The sequence below is a fragment of the Falco cherrug genome, chromosome 14, assembly GCF_023634085.1.
Source record: "Falco cherrug isolate bFalChe1 chromosome 14, bFalChe1.pri, whole genome shotgun sequence".
Taxonomy (NCBI): Eukaryota; Metazoa; Chordata; class Aves; order Falconiformes; family Falconidae; genus Falco; species Falco cherrug.
In genome coordinates, this window is record NC_073710.1 from 21,443,827 (window position 1) to 21,461,750 (window position 17,924).

Consider the following 17,924-nt stretch of genomic DNA (forward strand, 5'->3'; position numbering starts at 1 on the left):
CCCACAGGCTGCAGTCTGTGCTTCAAGCACCCAATTGGTTAAAAATACATAAAACATAGCTAAAAATAAAAATAGCTGCACAGCTCCAAAGGATACAAGCCTGGAGAAAGCCAGGTCAGCGTAGAGCGTCAGCTCACAGCCAGCACCATCTCACTGCAGATGAAGTTCACACAGCAAGATCGTTTATTTTAAAAATAAGTGACATTTACAATACTTTCTCAAACAGAACTTAAATACATTTAATCAACAACAACCTGTCAAATAACGGGAGATGAAAGTGTTCAAGCCTCTCCCACCATCTAAACAAGGCACAGCTGTACACTGCTATTCCAAAACATTTTCATATAAAAAAATCTTCACTTTTTTTTCACTCCCAGAGACAGGAGCTTAGCATTTCCTCTTCCACAACACAGTCTAAACACCCCAAAGTATTTTTTATTAAAAATTAAGTCTCAAGAATTTAGAAAGCTACTAAATGGAAAGTTTAAAGCCCTAGAAAAAGCCAGTTTTGTAGTCTAGGCCTAAGGGTACCTCAGATCAAAGCCGGTCTCAGCAGCACAGACCACACTGGGCAAAGGGCAAAAATCAATGCAACATGAAGAGTTAAGTCCCCAAGCTTGAAAAAAAAATAATCTTGTGATCTTAAGGGGGCGGGGGGGCACGGAATTCAGTGGGATTTTTAGCCTGGCAATGCCCCCTGAGCTGTGAAAAGCTGCTTTAGGAGTCAGTTGCATCTGGGTTAGAGGAATCCTAACTAAGGATCCCGAAAGATTAGTGTGAGAATTATATAATAAAACCAATTTCAGTGCAGAACTTCACACAGTAACAGTCTGCTGGTGTTCACAGCCTACCTCTCTTAGCAGAGTTTTTCCTCTAAAAGCAGTTTCAGAGCTCACACAAACACAAGGATCAGCAGGAAGGGGAAGTGCCAGGCAGCGCTTGTTCCCTAGTACCCAGCTCCTGGGATGCACTTTGGTCCTGACCCTCTAATCTAGCTGGGCTTACACCATCCCCAAATGGGAATCCAGAGGAGGAAAGGTGATGGGAGTCAAGAAGACGGTTCAGACTAAATTTGGAGATGATTTTGAAATAGTGCTACTGCAAGAAAGAAAGTAAAATCTAAGTTGGCAGCACCCTTTGACCCTTGGAGCTTTAGAACACAAGCAGGAGCAGGGAAAAGAGGGTTGATGGCTTTTGTAATAAAAGAGTTTTGACACCCAGGTCTTGTTTAACCACCACAGAGAGGCTTCCAGAGAAACAGCAAGGGATGCTTCTTCCCTCCTGTAGTGGTCAGATGCACAACAGCAGCAGAGAGCTAAAAAAACAGATCCAAGCCAGATCATTAGGCTCCATCCTCTTCCTGAGAGGAAGGTCACTAATCCACAAGGCTGTTGAAGGAAAAGCTCCCCAACAGTCAGATCTAGAGCTGCAGCCCAAGACCTTCTCTGCTGATCTGGAGAAGAAAAAGAGTCTTTGGAAAGGCCTTTAGGATCTTTAAGAGCAAGAGAAAGCAGCATGCAGCTCCTGTAGAAACAGTTTGCAAAGGGTGCTTCATGGGTGGAGCAGGACAGGTCCGCCCCCGCAGCGAAGTGGAGAGCATTTTGACATCTAGAAGCCAAGCCAAACCCTCCGGTACAGCCCTTTGCTATGGGATGAGAATGAGACCTGGTGATCTGGGAGAGCTCTTCCCTTCGCATGGCCGGGGATGAGACTGTTCCTGATGAAAACTCAAACCGCTAAGCAAGGTGAAGGTGAGACCCTCCTGGGATTGCTGATGGGTGGAGTGGATCCAGTCTTCCCTCCCGTAGACTGGCACATGGCTGCCTCGCCAGTAATCCTTGCAGCCAGGCAGATGGCATTTTTAAAATTAATCTTTTTTTTTTGGCTTGGGTAGGCGTATTTTTAAGTCTCTCCAGTCCTGTCTCCCCATTTCAGTCCCATCGGCATCACCAGGGCAGTCCAGTCCTTTCTAGTACGGAAAATACCAAGGCAGCAGCCTTGCCCGACCCCTAAACGGGAACAAAAAGAGCATCCTAAAGCACAGGAACATCGCTCAGCTGAGATATCAGCTGTGCCAAAAAGCACAGCTACCTGCTCCATCACCCCTCCAAGAGCTGGGATTCACCCTCCTGCCCCAGCCAACCTAGACTGAACCCCCAAAGACAGGGAGCCCCAAAGCCAGGCTCTGGGACTGGTCAGGCTGAGAATGCAATGCCCACCCAACCACTCCCCAAATCCCTGCAGGGACACCAGCACATTTCCACGTGTTTCTTTCACTTCCAAAGCTCTTTCCCCGCTTCCTCGCCACCAGTGCCGAAGGGGCTGGGGCATCATTGAAGCTAATCCACAGCAAGCTCACAGATGCACGAGCAGCAGGAGGTGTGTGGAGAACAGCTCCAGGCCTGTGCTGGGGATGCGAGGGATGCCGGGACAGCAGTGTGGATGCAGCTGCCACACCATTGCTGGCTGCTCACTTCAGTTCTTCCCCCTCCCAGCTGTCCACAGCCCCCCCCCCCCCCCCCCCCCCAAGATGCCAGTGTCCCATCCAGGCCAGCCACCAGGCTCCTGCCAACCCTACAGACACCGGGGTGATGCTAACAGCACGCGATGCGCAGGAGACATTTCTAGCACTGGTCTCCAGGAGGATATTCCTGCCAGGGCCCTTTCTCCCTCCTCCTGCCCATGCCAGGGTGGGGGGTGCAAAGCCGAGAAGCTGAGCACAGCCAGAGTAAGGGGCAGGTATCATCATCCTGGGGACACTCTGCTCCACAGGGATCTTGATCCAAATATGCCAGACTCACCCCTGCCCAGCCACTCACCTGTACATCCTCCCTCGCACCCTTGGGTGCTGCCCTCTGTAGTAGCCTCCCCGTTGGGCCAGCCCTCCCCGGGCTTGGAAGCAGCCCCGGTAGCCCCCACGGTCGGTGGTACTGATGCCTGGCATGTTGGTCCTCTTGGGCAGCACCTGCAAGGCAGTGGGTGGCTCAGCCAGCACTGGGATTCAGCACAGTCCCACACACATGGGGCTGGGAAGGATGGGTGCAGCACCCCAGGGCCTCATCCAGCTCTTACCTTAATAATACGGCCTCTGAACACGCTCTCATCCAGCTCCACCGCAGCCCTCACAGAGCTCTTCTCTTCAAACTCGATGTAGGCGTACCTGCAAGGGACAGGGTGAGCAGAGCCCCAGGGACACCCCACTGCTCCTAAAGGCTGGGGAGCACAGGGCAGCACCCTTGAGACCCCAGCTCCGGCCCCTGCACACAGCACCGACCCTTTGGGATGCCCCGAGAACTTGTCGCAGAGGATGGTCACTCGGTTGATCTGCCCACAGCTGTTGAAGTGAGATTCCAGCTCTTCTGCTGTGCCCCCGTAATCCACCTGCAACGATAGCCCCGGCCCCTCCAGCCAGCACCCCCTGGCCTGTGGGTCTGCATTCACACACCATCACAGGAGGCAAAGGGCCTGGCTGACCCCACTCACACCTTGCCACCACAGCTTCACCACCTCCTGAGTTCAGGAGACCCTTCCAGCTGAATGCTCCAGCCTGGAAACCCAAATCTATGAGACTCCATGGACTCTAAAGCTGCCCCTGCTTTGAGAGAACAAGCAACACTGCACAACCTGCAGCTTCCAGAGGGGTATTTTGGGGAGCTGACACTTGCAACAGATCATCTGCAAGTGGCTAAGAATCACAGGCAGATGCTGAGCCACATTCCCAGTCTGGGCTAGGCAGAGAACAGTTCAGGATGGGACCAGCCAGCCTTTGGTGGGAGTGGATGGGCCCCCGTGCTAGGGATCTAGGACAGATGTCCAGCTGGACAAAGAGCAGCAAGAGAGGCTCTGCTCCAGGGTCTCCCACTTACGTTGCCCACGTAGATGGAACGCTGGTCAACCTCCATCTTTTCCTCAGTTGCCTTTAGGAAGGGACCTGCAGAGACAAGGGCTGCTTTACCATGCAGTTGCAGGAGCCCTCTGCCAGAGTGATGTCTGTGCATGCAGGTCTGCTACCAACGTTGCCACCACCAAGCTGACACACTGCGTAGCTCTTCAGATCCCACATCACATCTGGGCATACCCAAATCCCCACACTGCTCTCTCCTCCTCCATCCCCTAGCTCCCTTTCTCTTCACAGAACCCCCCCGCAGGGTGAATACTCTACTGGGGCTATTGGTGCTAAACTTAATTACTTAACTGAATTAAATTTAATCAATTTACTGCATCTTAGCCTGTACACTACCAGGGAAGCGGGTATATCCTGCATTAGCACCATTCCATGCCTGGGAGCCCCATCCCTCACCCACCTTATGTGTCCAGCCCCAGGCTGCTCCAGCTCCAGTTGCCACCCCATGCCCCAGGAGTGTCCCTGGGGGGACACAGCAACACCCAGGGACTGCCCATACCTGCCTCTGCGCTCATGATGAAGCGGCTTTCAGCTTTCATCTGCAACTCCTTCAGCCTCTCATCCTCTTTCTCCATCTCCCGCACTCTGGCTTTGATGGCCTCCAGCTCCTGCAACCCAAACCAAGACCTGTGTCAGCAGCACACGAAGCTGGGATGCCCTGACCCCACTCCTCACCCTGGCCTGGGACACTGCAGTGCTGCACAGCACACAGCTCCACCAGCAGTGCCCTCCCAGGCTGGGACAAGGGTGGGCTGGGTGCTGGGGACAACAGCCTGTCCCACAAACAGGGACTTCAGCTCCCAGCTTCACTAGGGAGAAAACAAACAGGCAAATATTTCCTTTCACATGCTTGCTTGCACAGCGGCACGTGCTGCAGCAGAGGTGCCCCAGAAGCACCACAGCTGCCAGCGGGAACCAGAGATTTAAGCTGGTGACAAACATGAGCCATTTACTTTTGCTCAGCCAGGAAGACATCTCAGCAGCAAAAGCTAGGCAGCAGGAGAGCAACAACTCTACTTCCAGCTTCTCAGCTCATGGATTTTAACATCAGGTGCCCAAGATTATTCTTAATTTTTGGAAGCCTTGAAGAGAGGTGTAGAAGGTTTTCTGTTTCCTTGGAGAAACAGAGAAAACAGATTCCACATTCTGCCAGGCACTCACTGGGTCCTGCACAGCCAGCTCTTCTGCGCTGTCCCCCTCCAGGGGGGAGTCCGAGTCACCATCTGCAGCTTTCTGCAGAGCTGCCATCTCTGTCACGTCCCAGGACACCTCCACTGCTGCCAGAGATGGTGGGTCCTGCCAGCAGGTCTCTGAAGCATCCAGGAAAAGAGAACTGGGGAGGATCAGGGGAAAAAAGTCATTTAACAAACAAACAATCAGCCATTTAACATAGAACCTAAAGCAGAACAGCAACCAGGCAAAGGCTCTAAGGGTGCTCCCAGCAGAAGGATGAACAGGTGCCACTGCAGCCGTTTGCTCTCGATGCTGCAGGCAGGCTTGCAGCAAGAGCCCACAACTGCAGGAGCAAGGGCTACTGAAAGGTCTCCAGCTCATACTGAGCTGCTTGCTAACAATCCAGGGGGGCTGTAGAGGGGATCTGGAAGCAGCTTCCCTTGGGTGGAAAAAAAACCCCCAAGCACAAGCATCACAGCCTGCTAGCAGGGAAGTGGAAGAGGGGGCAAGACGTGCCCCAGCAGCAGGGCAGCCAGGCTGCACAGCAGGAGCAGCAGGGAGCCCTGCCTCACCGCTGCACCCCTCCACCCCGGGGCTCTTGGTTTGAGCCCACAGAGGGACAACCTCCTCCTCCCCACCCCCACGAGTAAGCTGCTGACCCCGCTCCAGCCCCGGGAGCCTCTGCGCCTGTCCCCGGGCTGGGCCCTGTCCCCGGGCTGGGCGCTGTCCCCGGGCCCACCTTGCCCGGTCCCCGGCCCACCTCGCCCGGTCCCCGGCCATGCTGCGCTGCCTCCGCGGAGCCGGCGGGACCAGCTGAGCGGCGGCGCCGCGTGCCGGTCTCCCCCCACCACGTGCGCGTTTCCCGCCGGCGCGCCGCTTTCAGACATCAGCGGCCAATCAAGGCAGGGCGCGGCGCCAGGCCCCGCCCTGTGCCTGCAGGGCGGGGGAGGCGGCCCTGACCAGCCGTGAGCCAGGGGGTTACAGGTTCGAGTCCCGGGGGCGGCAGCGGACACGCGTGTGCACCCGGGGAGCACACGCGTGGCCGCGCAGGGGCACGGCATTGCCCCCACCTGGGTTCGGGGACTCCCCCCGGCCCTCCTTGTCCATCGACCCCCATGGTGGTGCTGGGGACCGCAGCCAGCTCTGGCATAGGGGCAGCAGCATCTGCAGCAGGGACGGAAGATCCCGTTGGGTTCCCTGGGGACAACCCTGAGTGCCCCCCCGCTGTGGACACCACTCCTCAGAGCCAGACGCGGTGCAACCACTGACCCCGGGGCTATAATGACTCCACAGCCCCCCCGGATTATAATGCCCCCCACTAGGCTGCGGGGTGCAGGGTGCTGCCTGGAGAGGGGCATGAGGGCACCCAGCACAAGCCCAGACTATGGAGTCACCGGCTGATATTAAATTGTCTTTATTACACAGATACAGAGTTAAGAACAGACATAACCTGAATCATAAAGTTTACATCTTTCACAGGTCAAACATACAGTACACTTAGAGAAAGCGGGGAACAGCAAGGGGGGGGACAGCATGCCGAAGGAAAGTCCTACCACCTCGTCTCTCTGGGCTGGCCCCCAAAACCCACGTGGTGGGGCAGGACAGGCTGCCGCTGTGCCTGCCTGCTCCTGGCTGGGAGTGCTGGTTTCCAGCCCCCCAGGGACCCCGGTACTCCAGTATCCCTGTCCCCAGGGCTGGCAGGGTGATGTGGGCAGGGCTCAGCCCTGCACCCCAGGACCAGGGAACCGGTGCTGCCCACGCAGCCGTGACCGATAGGGGCCAGCGGCACAACACCTTGTTCCCAGGGCCATGGTGTTTGGTGGCATCAGAGGAGCCCCAGGAGCTGCCACCATGGCTGGGACACTTCAGCACAGTCCCTGGGACCTGGGAACAAGACGGTGTCTTGTCCCTGACCTCAAACCCACGGGAATCCAGAGAGGCACCCTGAGGAGAAGTGGGACGTGGAGGAGGAGGGTGAGGAGAGGCTGTGGGGGGGTTGTGGGGGACTCCGGCAGTGATGGAGCAAAGCCCAGGCAGGTGAGGGACCCCTGCTCCAGGGCGTCCAGCCTCGCCAGGGATGTGGCACTTTGGTTTCAGCTGGGAATTTGGGTTGGGAATGTGAGTAAGGAGTTGGAGAGTCCCTCGCCTGCTGGGGATGGGGCTCCAGTGCCACACTCAGTGCCAGAAAAGAGCCACATCTCTCTTGCCAATTCTTCCAGCCTGGTGCCACACTCAGCACCCAGCACCCAGAGCCCTAGCTCTGCTTGCACTGGGACCTTGGGCAGGCTGTCCCCACACCGCCAACACCGTCCCCCAGCCCCAGCTGCGATGGCAGGGAGGAGACCCAAGAAGGGGAGCTGTGGGTGGCCACAGGGACCCAGTCTGGCAGAGGACCATGCCCGGTCACCCTGGCACCCTGTGTCCCCAAGCTGCCCCACAGCCTCCAGGGTGTTCCTAACCGCCAGCCAGGCTGTGCCGGCACCACACGGCTCATCCGTCTGCCACCTCCCAGATGCCACAAAGCCACCAAAGGATGTGACGCAGGCATGGCACAGGGCATGTGTCCCCTGGCCCCCCCGCATGTCCCAACACCATTTTGGAGCAAAACCCCATGGAAGCACCCAGCCACCACAGCTTTCTCCACGTCCGCATCACTCCAGCCCCGCGGCCACACCGCCGCTGCCGTCCTCCCCACATCACTAATTTTTTGGGAAATATTACACTTTAAAGCTGTCGTTCTGGTTTGGACGTCTGCTAGCGCCGTGCCGCCTGTCCCCTCCCTCCCTCGGCTTTTGGTTTCAATGCAAGGTTCTGTAGGGTATTTTTATTATTAAAAAAAAAAAAGCAAGAAGAAAATAATAATGAAAAAAAAAAAAAAGCAAAGCAGAAGGGAGTGGATGCAAGAGCAGTCTCTGTAGAAATGCTCTCGTCCGCGGTTTCCCGGCGAGGCGGAGGTAGAGAGGCAGAGCCCCGGCGTGGAGCAGGGCTGGGGGCACGTGGGGACACGCAGGGACACGCATGGTGGGAAGGGCAGGGACAGGATGGACACCTGGGAGAGCAGGCGGCCCCGCAGCAGGTGCATCTGCAATACTCTTATATATTACCTCTTCTCAGGAAACGTAAGAAAAATAGACAATATTACATATGTCACACCATAAATAAAGTGAGCAGTCACTCCAGGGGCACCTGGCAAAGCTCCCAGCCTCAGGATGCACAGAACCCCCCCGGGAGGATGCACCAAGGTCTCAGGGTGCACAGAACCCTTCTCCAGGGATGCACCGAGGTCTCGGGGTGCTCAGAAACATCCCAGGGGATGCACCAAGGTCTCAGTTTGCACAAACCCACCCCTGGGGGAATGCATCAAGATCTTGGGGTGCACAGAAACCTGCAGCAGGGCTTGGTGCTGGTGGCACAGGGCCAGTAATGTCACCTAGGGGTACCCCATGCCCCAAGCCCTGCTGCAGCGCGGCACGGCACAGCATGGCACAGCCTATGCAGGAGGCAGCCGTGAAGGCAGCACCAGCAGCCGGGCCCCTGGGTGACTGGCAACAAAACCGACCCAGCCCCAAGCCCTTCCCTCCTCTTCCTCCCCTACAGAAAACACACAGGATGGTTTTTGCAAATGCGGAAAAAACTACAGCTCCTATCGAGCACACGACTTCTGTTTGCCTCTGGCCAGCCTCGCTCCCCCATGCCACAGCCTCCAGCGGGTTCTCATCATCTTTTATTTGGCAAATGTCTCTTATTATTATCACTATTATTATTATTATTTTTTTGGACCTCTGCAAAACACTATTTACATTCACATTAGCGTACAGCACTCCTGCCCCACATGGGGCTTCCCTCCTCTCGGAGCCGGGGGACTTTCCGTATTGCACTCCCGTCCTCTGCGCTTTGTACAATGATGCAAGAAATACAAAATAATCAACATTGTCCTTGGCTGCCTCCTCGGCCAGGAAGGAGGTTGCACTCACTTTCCTTTCCTTTCCTTTTTCCTCTTAAAAAATCCTTGCAAAATAAATCCGACGTGGGGTGTGGGAGCAGCCTGGCAGCGGGGGGCTGGGGGGTCCGGCCACAGGCAGCCCCCGACGGCTTCGGGAAGGGAGAAAACCAAAAATCAGTCTTTTCATCTCTTTTTTTATTCTTTTTCCAGGGCAGCAGCGGGCAGAGGTAGAGATGTGCCGGCTCCAGCTGCGCCCACCCGGGCGGTTCCCAGCCACCATCTCCCCCTCCCACATTGCAGGGGCTTGCTTTTAAAAAAAACACCCTTTTTTTGCTTTATTTTAATAGAAACTCTTTAAAGCCCCAGGGGCACGTCCATCCATCCTTGTGGGGAGGGGAAGGAAGCGACAACAGAACGAAACGAACTTTGGCAGTGGAGAGATGTTTGGATCTTCCTTGGTTTTGGATTTCCTTTGGAGCAGAGGTGAGTCTGGTCTGTTCTTGGCTAGCTAGCAAGGTAGTTACAGGTGAGCGTCCGTCACGCGGCTTGACTTGGCGTCGTCTGGTTTTTGGATTTTTCTTTTTTTTTTTTACTTTTTTTTTCCTTTTTTACAATTTCTTACTTAAAGCCAAAGAGTCCGACGTTTTCTTTTTTATTTTCTTTATTTTTTTTTTTACAAAAAAAAAAAAAAAGAAAAAAAAGGAAGAGAGAGACGAAGAAAAGAAGTTTCTTTCCTCCTGCAATCGAGCCCCTTGGCAGCGCCGATGTGGGCCGGGGCCAGGCTGGCCTCTCCCCACGTCACTGCATGGTGAGGCTGCAGCCAAATCCCTCATCCGGAAAGAAAAATGAGGAAAACAAAAACCCCAAAAAACCCAACAAAAAAACCACCCGAACCACAATCCCCCAACCGACAGAAAACCAACCAAAAAAAAGCCAAAACAAAGACTGAAGAGAGAACAGAGAAGACCGGTATTTGCCTTAACTCCACTTAAAGCCCAGTTTGAGGATCTGTGAGGATTATTTGTGAGAGCTAGAGAGGTCGTTTCGGAGGTCACACGAGTCAGGTAGCTGAGGAAATTGCATCGAGTGCAGTCCATGTCTTTTGGAGAGCGGTGGTAGCAGCGGCGGCAGCGGCGGCAGCAGCAGCAGCAGCAGTCCGAGGGTGGCTCAGCGGGACGTGCTCTCCAGCGGTGCCGGGGTAGCTGGCGTGCCGGCGCGGGAAGCGGCCACCGAGCCCGTCTCGCTGGGGCTGCTGGCGATGGTGGCCACCCCATCGGGCTGCCCCGGCCCTGGCGGCAGCCCCACGCCGGCAGCAGGGGCGCTGGGGGCTGGCAGCCCTTGCAGAGTCTGCCCGCAGACGTGGTGGTGCTTCTCCCAATCCTTGTGCTGGCAGAAGGAGCCGCAGTAGCGGGCAGTGTTGCAGCCACTGCAGGTCTCGCTCGCTTTGCGCCCGCAGTTCCAGCAGCTCTGTGGGGATGTGAAGCCAAACCTCAGCCCCAGCTTGTGCACCCCCATCTCGGACCAGGCACTCTCATGCCCAGATCGTGCACCCCTATCCTGGACCACGCATCCCCATCCCAGATGGTGCTCCCCCACCCTGAACCATGCTCCCCCATCCTGGAGCATACATCCCTATCCTGGACCATGCACCCCATCATGGACCATGCACTCACATCCCAGACCATGCACATAATCCTGGACTGTGCATCCCCACCCTGGACCATGCACTTCCCTCCCAGACTGTGTCCCTCCATCCTGGACCATGCACTCCATCCCTGACTATGCTCCTCCATCCTGGACCATACTCCTCCATCCTGGACCATGCACATCACTCTGGACCGTGCATCCTCACCCTCAACCATGCACCCCATCCCTGACTGTCCCTCCATCCTGGACCACACACTCCATCCTTGACTATACTCCATCCTGGACCATGCATCCCCATCCCAGACCATGTACATCTTCCTGGATTGTGCATCCCCATCCTGGACTGCACACTCCATCCCCAGCTTGGTGCAAGAAATCTCTTCTTCCCAACCCGTGGTGTGGCCGCAGCCCCTGCTGGTATCCATGCTTGCATGCACAGATGCTGCAAACTTGATTGCAAAAGGAGCAGGTCCCAAACACCCGTGCTGTCACCAACCCTGCCCCACCCCACCGCCGCCCCCCCCCACCCCCCTCGGCTTGATCCTGCCGGCCCCCACCTCGCTTGAGTCCTCCTGCTGATTGATGACAGTCAGGGCATCCTCCGAAGCCTGGCGCTTGGCCTCAGCCAGGGCTCGCTCCATCTTGGCTCGCTCTGTCGTGATCAGCTCGTGGGCTTTCCGCTCGGCGTCCGACACGGCCTTCTGCAGCTCGGACATAGCCTGACGCTTCACCTCGTTCACAGCTTCTTCTGGAAGGAAGGCAGCTGAGCATGGCACAGGGTGTCCCAGCACCCCAGCCCCGGTTGCGTGCATCCCCCGCTGCAGCAGCACCCTGGGAGGGCTGCGAGCATCCTCCCCCTGCTGCAAGCACACCCTGAGCCCCTCCAGTGCCACAGGGACCCCGACGCGGTACGGGGAGGGCAGGGGCAGAGACCCTGCCAGCTCAGACACTGATGGGTGCTGGTGTCTGCCCCACACTCACCAGCCTTCCTCCAGATCTCCTCTGGCATGTACCCGGAGAGAGGCCGCGGCGCGAACTCCCGGTGAGTGTCTGCGAAGGAGAGGGGGTGACGCCGTTAGGAGATGCGATCCTCTTCAAACCCACCCGCCGGCAGCACTGGACCCCCGGGGGAACAGCACGGGCACCCTGGAGAGGGGCGCAGCCCCCTGAATGCACCCCGCAGCCCCGGGGCTCAATACCTAACTGGGGTGCCTCGGAGGCGGAGGAGCTGTTGTGGGGGCGGGCAGAGGGGGGGCTGCCTTTCTTCATGTCCTCGGCGTCGCTGTAGCGCCGGATCCAGTGGTTGAGCTCCTCGCGGTCGGCCTCCTGGCACCGCCGCAGTACCGTCAGCGACCGGCGTGTCTTCTCCACCATGTCCATGATGCAGTTCAGCAGCTGCGGGGGGGCAACAAGTCAGGGGGGGAGGGTCTCTGCTGCAAGCAGCTGGGGGGCTGCAGTGCCTGGTGCTGTGGTGGGGATTTGGGCTATGCCAGGCTGTGCCAGGGCTGGTGTACCACTTTGGCTGGGGGGAGCAGAGGATGCTTGGGAGAAACGCCCTTGGGGGACACGGTGGGGATGGAGAGCAAAGGCTGGAGGAGGGTTACAACGTACGTTGTTGAGGTGTTTCCACTCCTCTGCCCACTCCCGGTCGGTGAGACGGTGGTCGATCACCTCCTCCTGCCGCGTCCCGTGCACCGCTGCAAGGCAAGCGCAGGGCAGGGGTCAGCCCCCCACAGCGCCCCTCTCTCTGCACGGGAGGGGCACCCCAATCCCCTGCCCACCCCCCCGAACCCTGGCACACCAGGGATGCCACCACTCACCGGCAGGCCGCTGGCGCTCACGGAGCTCCCGGGGGTCGGGGTGACGGTAGGTGTCACGGTAGTGGTGCGCCATGGCCATGTCCTCCAGGCGGTAGTGCTGGGGCAGGGGGGGAGCGGCGGGGGGGTGCCCCAGCCCGTTGGGTGGGTGGCTCAGCCCGTTGCTGGGGCTGTAGCGCTGCGCCGGGCTCATGGTGCACGGCCGCTTGCTGAGGTGCTCAGGGTGCAGAGGGTCTCGGTCCAAACCGTTCTCTTTGGTCCTGGGTGGAGGAGAGGAGGTTGGTCCCCACTGGACACTGGTGCCCGCTGCCCCAGTGGGGATGACAGGGATGCATCCCTGAAAAAATACCCTGCGCATCCCCCCGGCTTGCACCTGTCTGGCGTCCTCCTCTTGCCGCTCTCGCCCACCTCCAGAAGCAGCTCGGAGGAGTCGATGGGAGAGGAGGCGTTGGCGTCCAGCAGCAGTTGCTCGTGCTGGGCCAGGTACTGGGCCGGGGTCTGCTTGGCCATGCGGGCACAGTGCAGCAGCTCCCGCTGCAGCAGTGGCAGGTTGGCCTGAGAGGGGAAGGAGAGTCCAGTCTGCAGCCCTGCAGACCCCCCCAGCCCAGCACCCAGTGGCTCAGAGCACCCTGCAAAGCCCAGCACCCAAGCGCAGCCCCCCCAGCATTGTCCCCAGCCAACTGTGAGCAGGAGGTGCCTTTGGGCACCCTTCCCTTTGGGGTCCTGCTCATCTTCCCCAGGGGGACATCCTTGGGACCCCACTCATTGCAGCGTGCCCAGGTCAGCTGGGCTGCCGGGGGGGACACATGTGGCCCCCCACAGGGTTCAGCCATGTGCTGGCACGGGCACAGATTCAACTGAGCCCCCCGTGCATCCTGGCAGAGGCTGCAGAGCATCATACCCCAGCCAGGTCAGCCACATGTGCCACGCTGTCCCCAGGGCTCTCACCCTGGGGACCTGATGCCCCGGCCCGGGGAGCCCCCAGCCCATCTGCCACCCACAAGGCACAAGGACCGGTTGCAAACTCCCCATGCACCCACCTGCTGCATCTGCCCTGGCACCGCAGCCCTAGGAGCATGCAGAGCAGCAGGAATTAAGCAGCAGAGACCCCTTTCTGCCCGGACGCTCTGGCTGCCAGCTCTGGGTTTCTCTTTAGGCAGCTGATCCGCAGCCAGACTCCCATCTGTCGGACACGTTAGCGCCGAAGCCGGAGATGCGTGCTGCAGTGAGCAGAGCTGGACCCTCCCCTTCCCCAGCCAGGGACCAACCCCACAAAAACAAGCAAGCCCCCAAGTCTGGGAAGCATGCCGAGCCCGGCTGGTTGCAGTTAGGATAATGAGAAACATCTGGAGCCCACGGTGGGAACAGCTGGGAGCAGGGTGCCAGGGCGGCCGGCTGGGCCGCCGCGCACTTGGCCGTGGGACAGCAGGGATGGCTCCCAGCCCGCCCCAATCCACAGGGCCACCAGCACCTGGGGATGCACCATCCCGCTGCTCCTGCAGACCCCAAACCCAAGCAGGAGGGCATGGGGGCTCTGCTGTCCCTCCCGGCTCAGCCTGGCCATGTTTTGTTTCTGCCATCCCCTGCCAGGAGCAAACCTCTCTGGCAGCTTTGCAGGCAGATTCCTGTGGCGAGCACGGACCTCTGCTCCAGGAGGCTGGGGATGCAGAGAAAAGGGGCTTTTTTTGCACTTTTTCGTTATTCCTCTCCTAACGAGGGACAGGCGACACTGGGCTTCAACATCTGCCGGCAGTGCTGGTGCTGCCAGGCGTGCCAGCAGCCGGCAAATCCCTCCAGAGCGGGGTGACAGTGCAGAGTCAGAGCGAAATTAAAAGGCAAATAAAAAAAGGGGGATTTTTAATGAATTGCAAATGGTTACCAGCTGGGCTGAACTCTTTGCTTTATTGCAAACAGCCCCGGCCTCATGTGACTCTACACGTGCAAGGAGCTGGGTGTGCCGGGGACACACACGCGTGCTTGGGGAGACGTGGGCAGCCCCCCAGGCAGCTGCCAGCCCCAGCCCCAAAGCCACCCCCTGATCCCCCTTTGCTGGCAACGCTGATGCTAACGCCAACATCCCCGCAGCGCCCGCGCTGGGACACCCACCTTGAGGAAGGGGATGACGAAGGGTCGCAGCGGGAAGTTGGTGGCCTCCTGGAGCTTGGCGTGAAACTCCTCAATGGTGAGCGTAGAGTTCTGCAGGGACAGCCCAGGCTCAGCACTGCCAGCTGAGCCGTGGAGCAGCCCCCCGCCTGCCCTGCACGCCCAAGGGGATGCTTTATTACTTCTCCCCCATCTAGGCTCCTCTGCCATGCTCGAGGGAAAACCATGCTCAAGGCTTTGCTGGCGACGCCTGCAGCCAAGACCCAACCCTGCACCATGCTGTGCAGATCCCAGGAGACACTGGAAAATCAGCTCCCATTTTTCCAGCAGCATCTCCACCCCAAGAGGACAGTGCAGGATCCCCGGATGGTGCATCACTCCCCCAGCCCAATGCCTGCACCTGGCACACGTACCACAAGCCCCAGGACGAGGGTGCGCACCCGCTCCCCGATCTCGGGAGAGATGTCATTGCCAAACTGCTGCAGCGTGGTGAGGAAGCGCTTGAGCTTGGAGAGCTGGCGGGCTCCACAGGCCGGTGGGAGCTGGTGCGTGGAGAGGGAGGCAGTGGAGGAGGTGGCTGGCCCGTTGCTGAACCCATTGGGGGTGGACGGGGCCCCATTGATGGCAGTTGGTGAGTGGCTGCTCCCGTTCATCACTGCAGGGAGAGAAGGGATGGGAGGTCAGAGCGGGCGGCTGTGCCCTGGCACTGTGGGGACAAGGCTGGGATGTGGGGACCGGAGCATCCTGGTGGGTACTGCAGGGCTGGCATCCCCCAGGAGGCTTCAGGATACTGCTGCATCTCTGGGGCCACACCCTGGACTGGTCCCCGGTGCTGTGAGGGGCTGTAGGGAGGGATGGGATGCAGTGCATGCCCCAGCGCAGCGAGGGCCTGATCCTGCTCCCCAGTGCTCAAGGTAGCCAAGATACGGGACTCCATCCTGCCCCTCTGGGAGCTGCTCAGCACCCCCCAGGGAGAAGCCACGAGCCATTTCCCATGGAGCTCAGCCTGGCCTGCAGCACGCTGGCACCTCAGGCCCCGCTGCCCAGGCGGGGGGGACAGGAGCTGCCTGGAACACCCCATGCCAGGGGACCCAAGGCGGGGACACCTGGTGGTGCCAACGGGTGGCACAGCAGGCCCCTCGCTCCTGCGCCAGCCCTCTGTGCAGAGCATGCGAGTGCAGGGACCTTTCGGCAGCCAGCACGGGCACGGCACGCATCACCCCATCTCCCGACCGCACGCTGCTCCACGGCACCCGGGCATGCACCGCGCCTCTCCCCGCGGCGCACCGGGCACCCGGCTCCTGGGATCGCACTAACCTTGCGGTGCCTGTGCCGCCTTGCCTGCCCTGCCTGCCTGGGCAGGCTCCCGCTCGCTCTACGGCTGGGCAGTATCAGCCGCCCGCTAAAGAGGTGCCGAAAATAACCCAGCAGCCACAACTGCTTTTATTCCCGCGACAGGTGTGTTACTAAGTTAGACGCCACACATGTCCCTCAGCCGGGGCCGGGGTTCACATGCCCGTGACCTGCTGGGGCAGGGCGAGGGGCTGGCACGGGGGAGCACACCCTGCCCAAGCTCCCCCCCGGCGGTACCGTGCCCCCCGCCGGACCCTGTGCCTGCTGGGGGGGCTGTGGCTGCGGCTCGGGTCTCTCATGAGAGCGGATGCTTCATTTTACTTACAAAGACAGACCATCGACCATTTCAAGCAACCATGAAAACGGCCGCGAGGCAGAAACGTCGGAGGGCCAGCGTCTCGATCTGCAAGCAAAATAAAACACGCTATGATGAGAGAGCAGAGGGGGCAGCTCTCAGCCGGGGGTCCCTGCAGGAAACACTCCTTGACGGTGGGCACGGTGGGGGCACGTGTGCCACGGGCAAAGTTGCCTGCACCCAGGTGTGCTGGGGATGGAGCCAGGTCCCTGCATCCCACTGCAGCCAGATGGAGAGATCAGGGGCTGCTCGGCTGCCTAACGCGCTCCCCACGTTTTGGGGCCACCCCTGCACAGCCCCAGCACAGGGGGAGCTTCACGACACTTCCCCGAGAACAAAACCAACCAAAACACCGTTGTGCTCAGGGCCGAGCCGCAGCAGAGGGGCTGCCTGCACCCCCAGCCCCGTGTCCTGCACCGAGCTGAACCCAGGATGCCACATCTGCCGCAGGGTTCGGATTAGAAAACAGAACCCCTAACGCGCAGCCCTGCACGAGCTGCTTTCTGCTTCGAGAGCACCTGGCCAGGAGGGTGGCAGGGCTGCCGCAGGGAGCGCCGCTGCTGGGGGGCTGTTTCAGAGGTGTTTTCTTCCCTGCTGGGGTTTCTAAGCAAGACGCAGCTCCGAGCAGAATCCTTGCACGCACATGTGCCTGACTGGGATACATCTCGGCGGAGCTGGAGCCACCGCTCACAATGGCCGCTGCCACTCCTGCTGGGGAGACCAGCCTTGGCCCCTGCCCCGCGTGTGCCTTGCCTGGCCATGTGCCACGTCGGTGACACCAGCACAGGGACCGATACCTGGTGCAAGCCCTGCAGGTGTGGAGTGAGCCCATGTGCCACTGGTGCAGCCAGCATGTTGGGGCTCCCCCAGTTCAGTGATGCTACAGAGGCTGAGGACTCAGACCTCGAGTCCCCACCGAGTCCTCTGATGCCATCAGCACCATGGCCTGGGCTGGGGAAGGAGGTCCCTGCCACAGCAGCTGGCTGTGACACCGCCCTGCCACAGCTGCATGCCACACGCATGGGCAGCTGGGTCCCCACATGCCCAGGACCTGCAACGGGGCCAGCTCTGACTCGCGGGGACTCCCCCAGCCCACAGCATCCTCCAGTCGCCTTGCTGCGGGTGAGAGCACCTGGGGCCACGCACTGCTCTGTGCCACTGTTCAGTGACCGTGTGGCAGGAGACCAGGATGTCCCCATCCCCAAGCACCTTGCAGGGCACTGCTGGTGACGGGCAGTGCCATGGTGCTGCCTGCAGCCACATGCATGAGCTGGGGCTTTGGGATGTGCAGCCCAAAGACCTTCTCCAGCGCAAGGCTGGGTAATGGCACCCCACAGCACAGCCAGCACCGAGCACCGTGCCAGGGTCTGAGGACGCTGCTGGTCCCGGGTGCAGCGTGTGACCTGGAGGCGAACGGAGCTGGGCAGCCTCCCTGCCTGGCATCCCTTCCCCATCCCCATCCCTGCCCAGTACTCACTGGTGTTTGCTGTGAAGGAGGGATGGCGTGTGGCTCCCTGGGTGACAGCTGGCGGCGGCGGAGGCATGCTGGGCGGCGTGGACCTGGACTGTGTCTTCACGTCGGCTGGCGAGTCGGGCATGGTGGCGGCCCACGTCTCCGCGTTATCTGCA

At 59.4% G+C, this 17,924-nt stretch overlaps 2 protein-coding genes across 6 annotated transcripts in view; both read right to left on the minus strand.

Moving 5' to 3' along the window:
- Positions 1 to 115: 115 nt before the first annotated feature.
- PABPN1L (PABPN1 like, cytoplasmic) lies at positions 116 to 6,184 on the minus strand. The gene is made up of 8 exons (XM_005432323.4): positions 6,060 to 6,184; positions 5,066 to 5,237; positions 4,404 to 4,512; positions 3,867 to 3,931; positions 3,275 to 3,381; positions 3,073 to 3,160; positions 2,820 to 2,965; positions 116 to 2,009 (listed from the first exon to the last, which is right to left on the minus strand). Exons 1-8 carry the CDS (start codon positions 6,182 to 6,184, stop codon positions 1,970 to 1,972), a joined length of 852 nt encoding a protein of 283 aa, XP_005432380.2. The 3' UTR covers positions 116 to 1,969.
- A 291-nt stretch (positions 6,185 to 6,475) lies between these two features.
- The window catches only part of CBFA2T3 (CBFA2/RUNX1 partner transcriptional co-repressor 3), a 31,676-nt gene continuing 20,227 nt past the window's right edge, over positions 6,476 to 17,924 (minus strand). For 2 of the 5 annotated variants that reach the window (XM_055726724.1, XM_055726727.1), the window contains exons 2-12: positions 17,773 to 17,919; positions 16,266 to 16,343; positions 15,001 to 15,242; positions 14,591 to 14,680; positions 12,858 to 13,039; positions 12,488 to 12,744; positions 12,279 to 12,364; positions 11,867 to 12,062; positions 11,649 to 11,717; positions 11,225 to 11,415; positions 6,476 to 10,487 (exon numbers count right to left, since the gene is read on the minus strand). In XM_055726724.1, coding sequence (XP_055582699.1) covers positions 10,188 to 10,487; positions 11,225 to 11,415; positions 11,649 to 11,717; positions 11,867 to 12,062; positions 12,279 to 12,364; positions 12,488 to 12,744; positions 12,858 to 13,039; positions 14,591 to 14,680; positions 15,001 to 15,242; positions 16,266 to 16,343; positions 17,773 to 17,893 — 1,812 coding nt within the window. In that variant the 5' untranslated portion in view covers positions 17,894 to 17,919 and the 3' untranslated portion in view covers positions 6,476 to 10,187. The remainder of the gene's footprint in view (positions 10,488 to 11,224; positions 11,416 to 11,648; positions 11,718 to 11,866; positions 12,063 to 12,278; positions 12,365 to 12,487; positions 12,745 to 12,857; positions 13,040 to 14,590; positions 14,681 to 15,000; positions 15,243 to 16,265; positions 16,344 to 17,772; positions 17,920 to 17,924) is intronic. The other 3 variants (XM_055726726.1, XM_055726728.1, XM_055726725.1) reach the window with 2 other exon arrangements.

Excerpts from the sequence above, each read along its gene's own strand:
- PABPN1L (XM_005432323.4), bottom strand. The coding sequence starts at position 6,184 with ATGGACAAGGAGGGCCGGGGGGAGTCCCCGAACCCAGGTGGGGGCAAT. Across the intron at positions 2,966-3,072 it reads TCAGAGGCCGTATTATTAAG|GTGCTGCCCAAGAGGACCAA; the intron begins GTAAGAGCTGGA and ends ACTGCCTTGCAG. Across the intron at positions 2,010-2,819 it reads GTGCGAGGGAGGATGTACAG|GGGTCGGGCAAGGCTGCTGC; the intron begins GTGAGTGGCTGG and ends GTTCCCGTTTAG.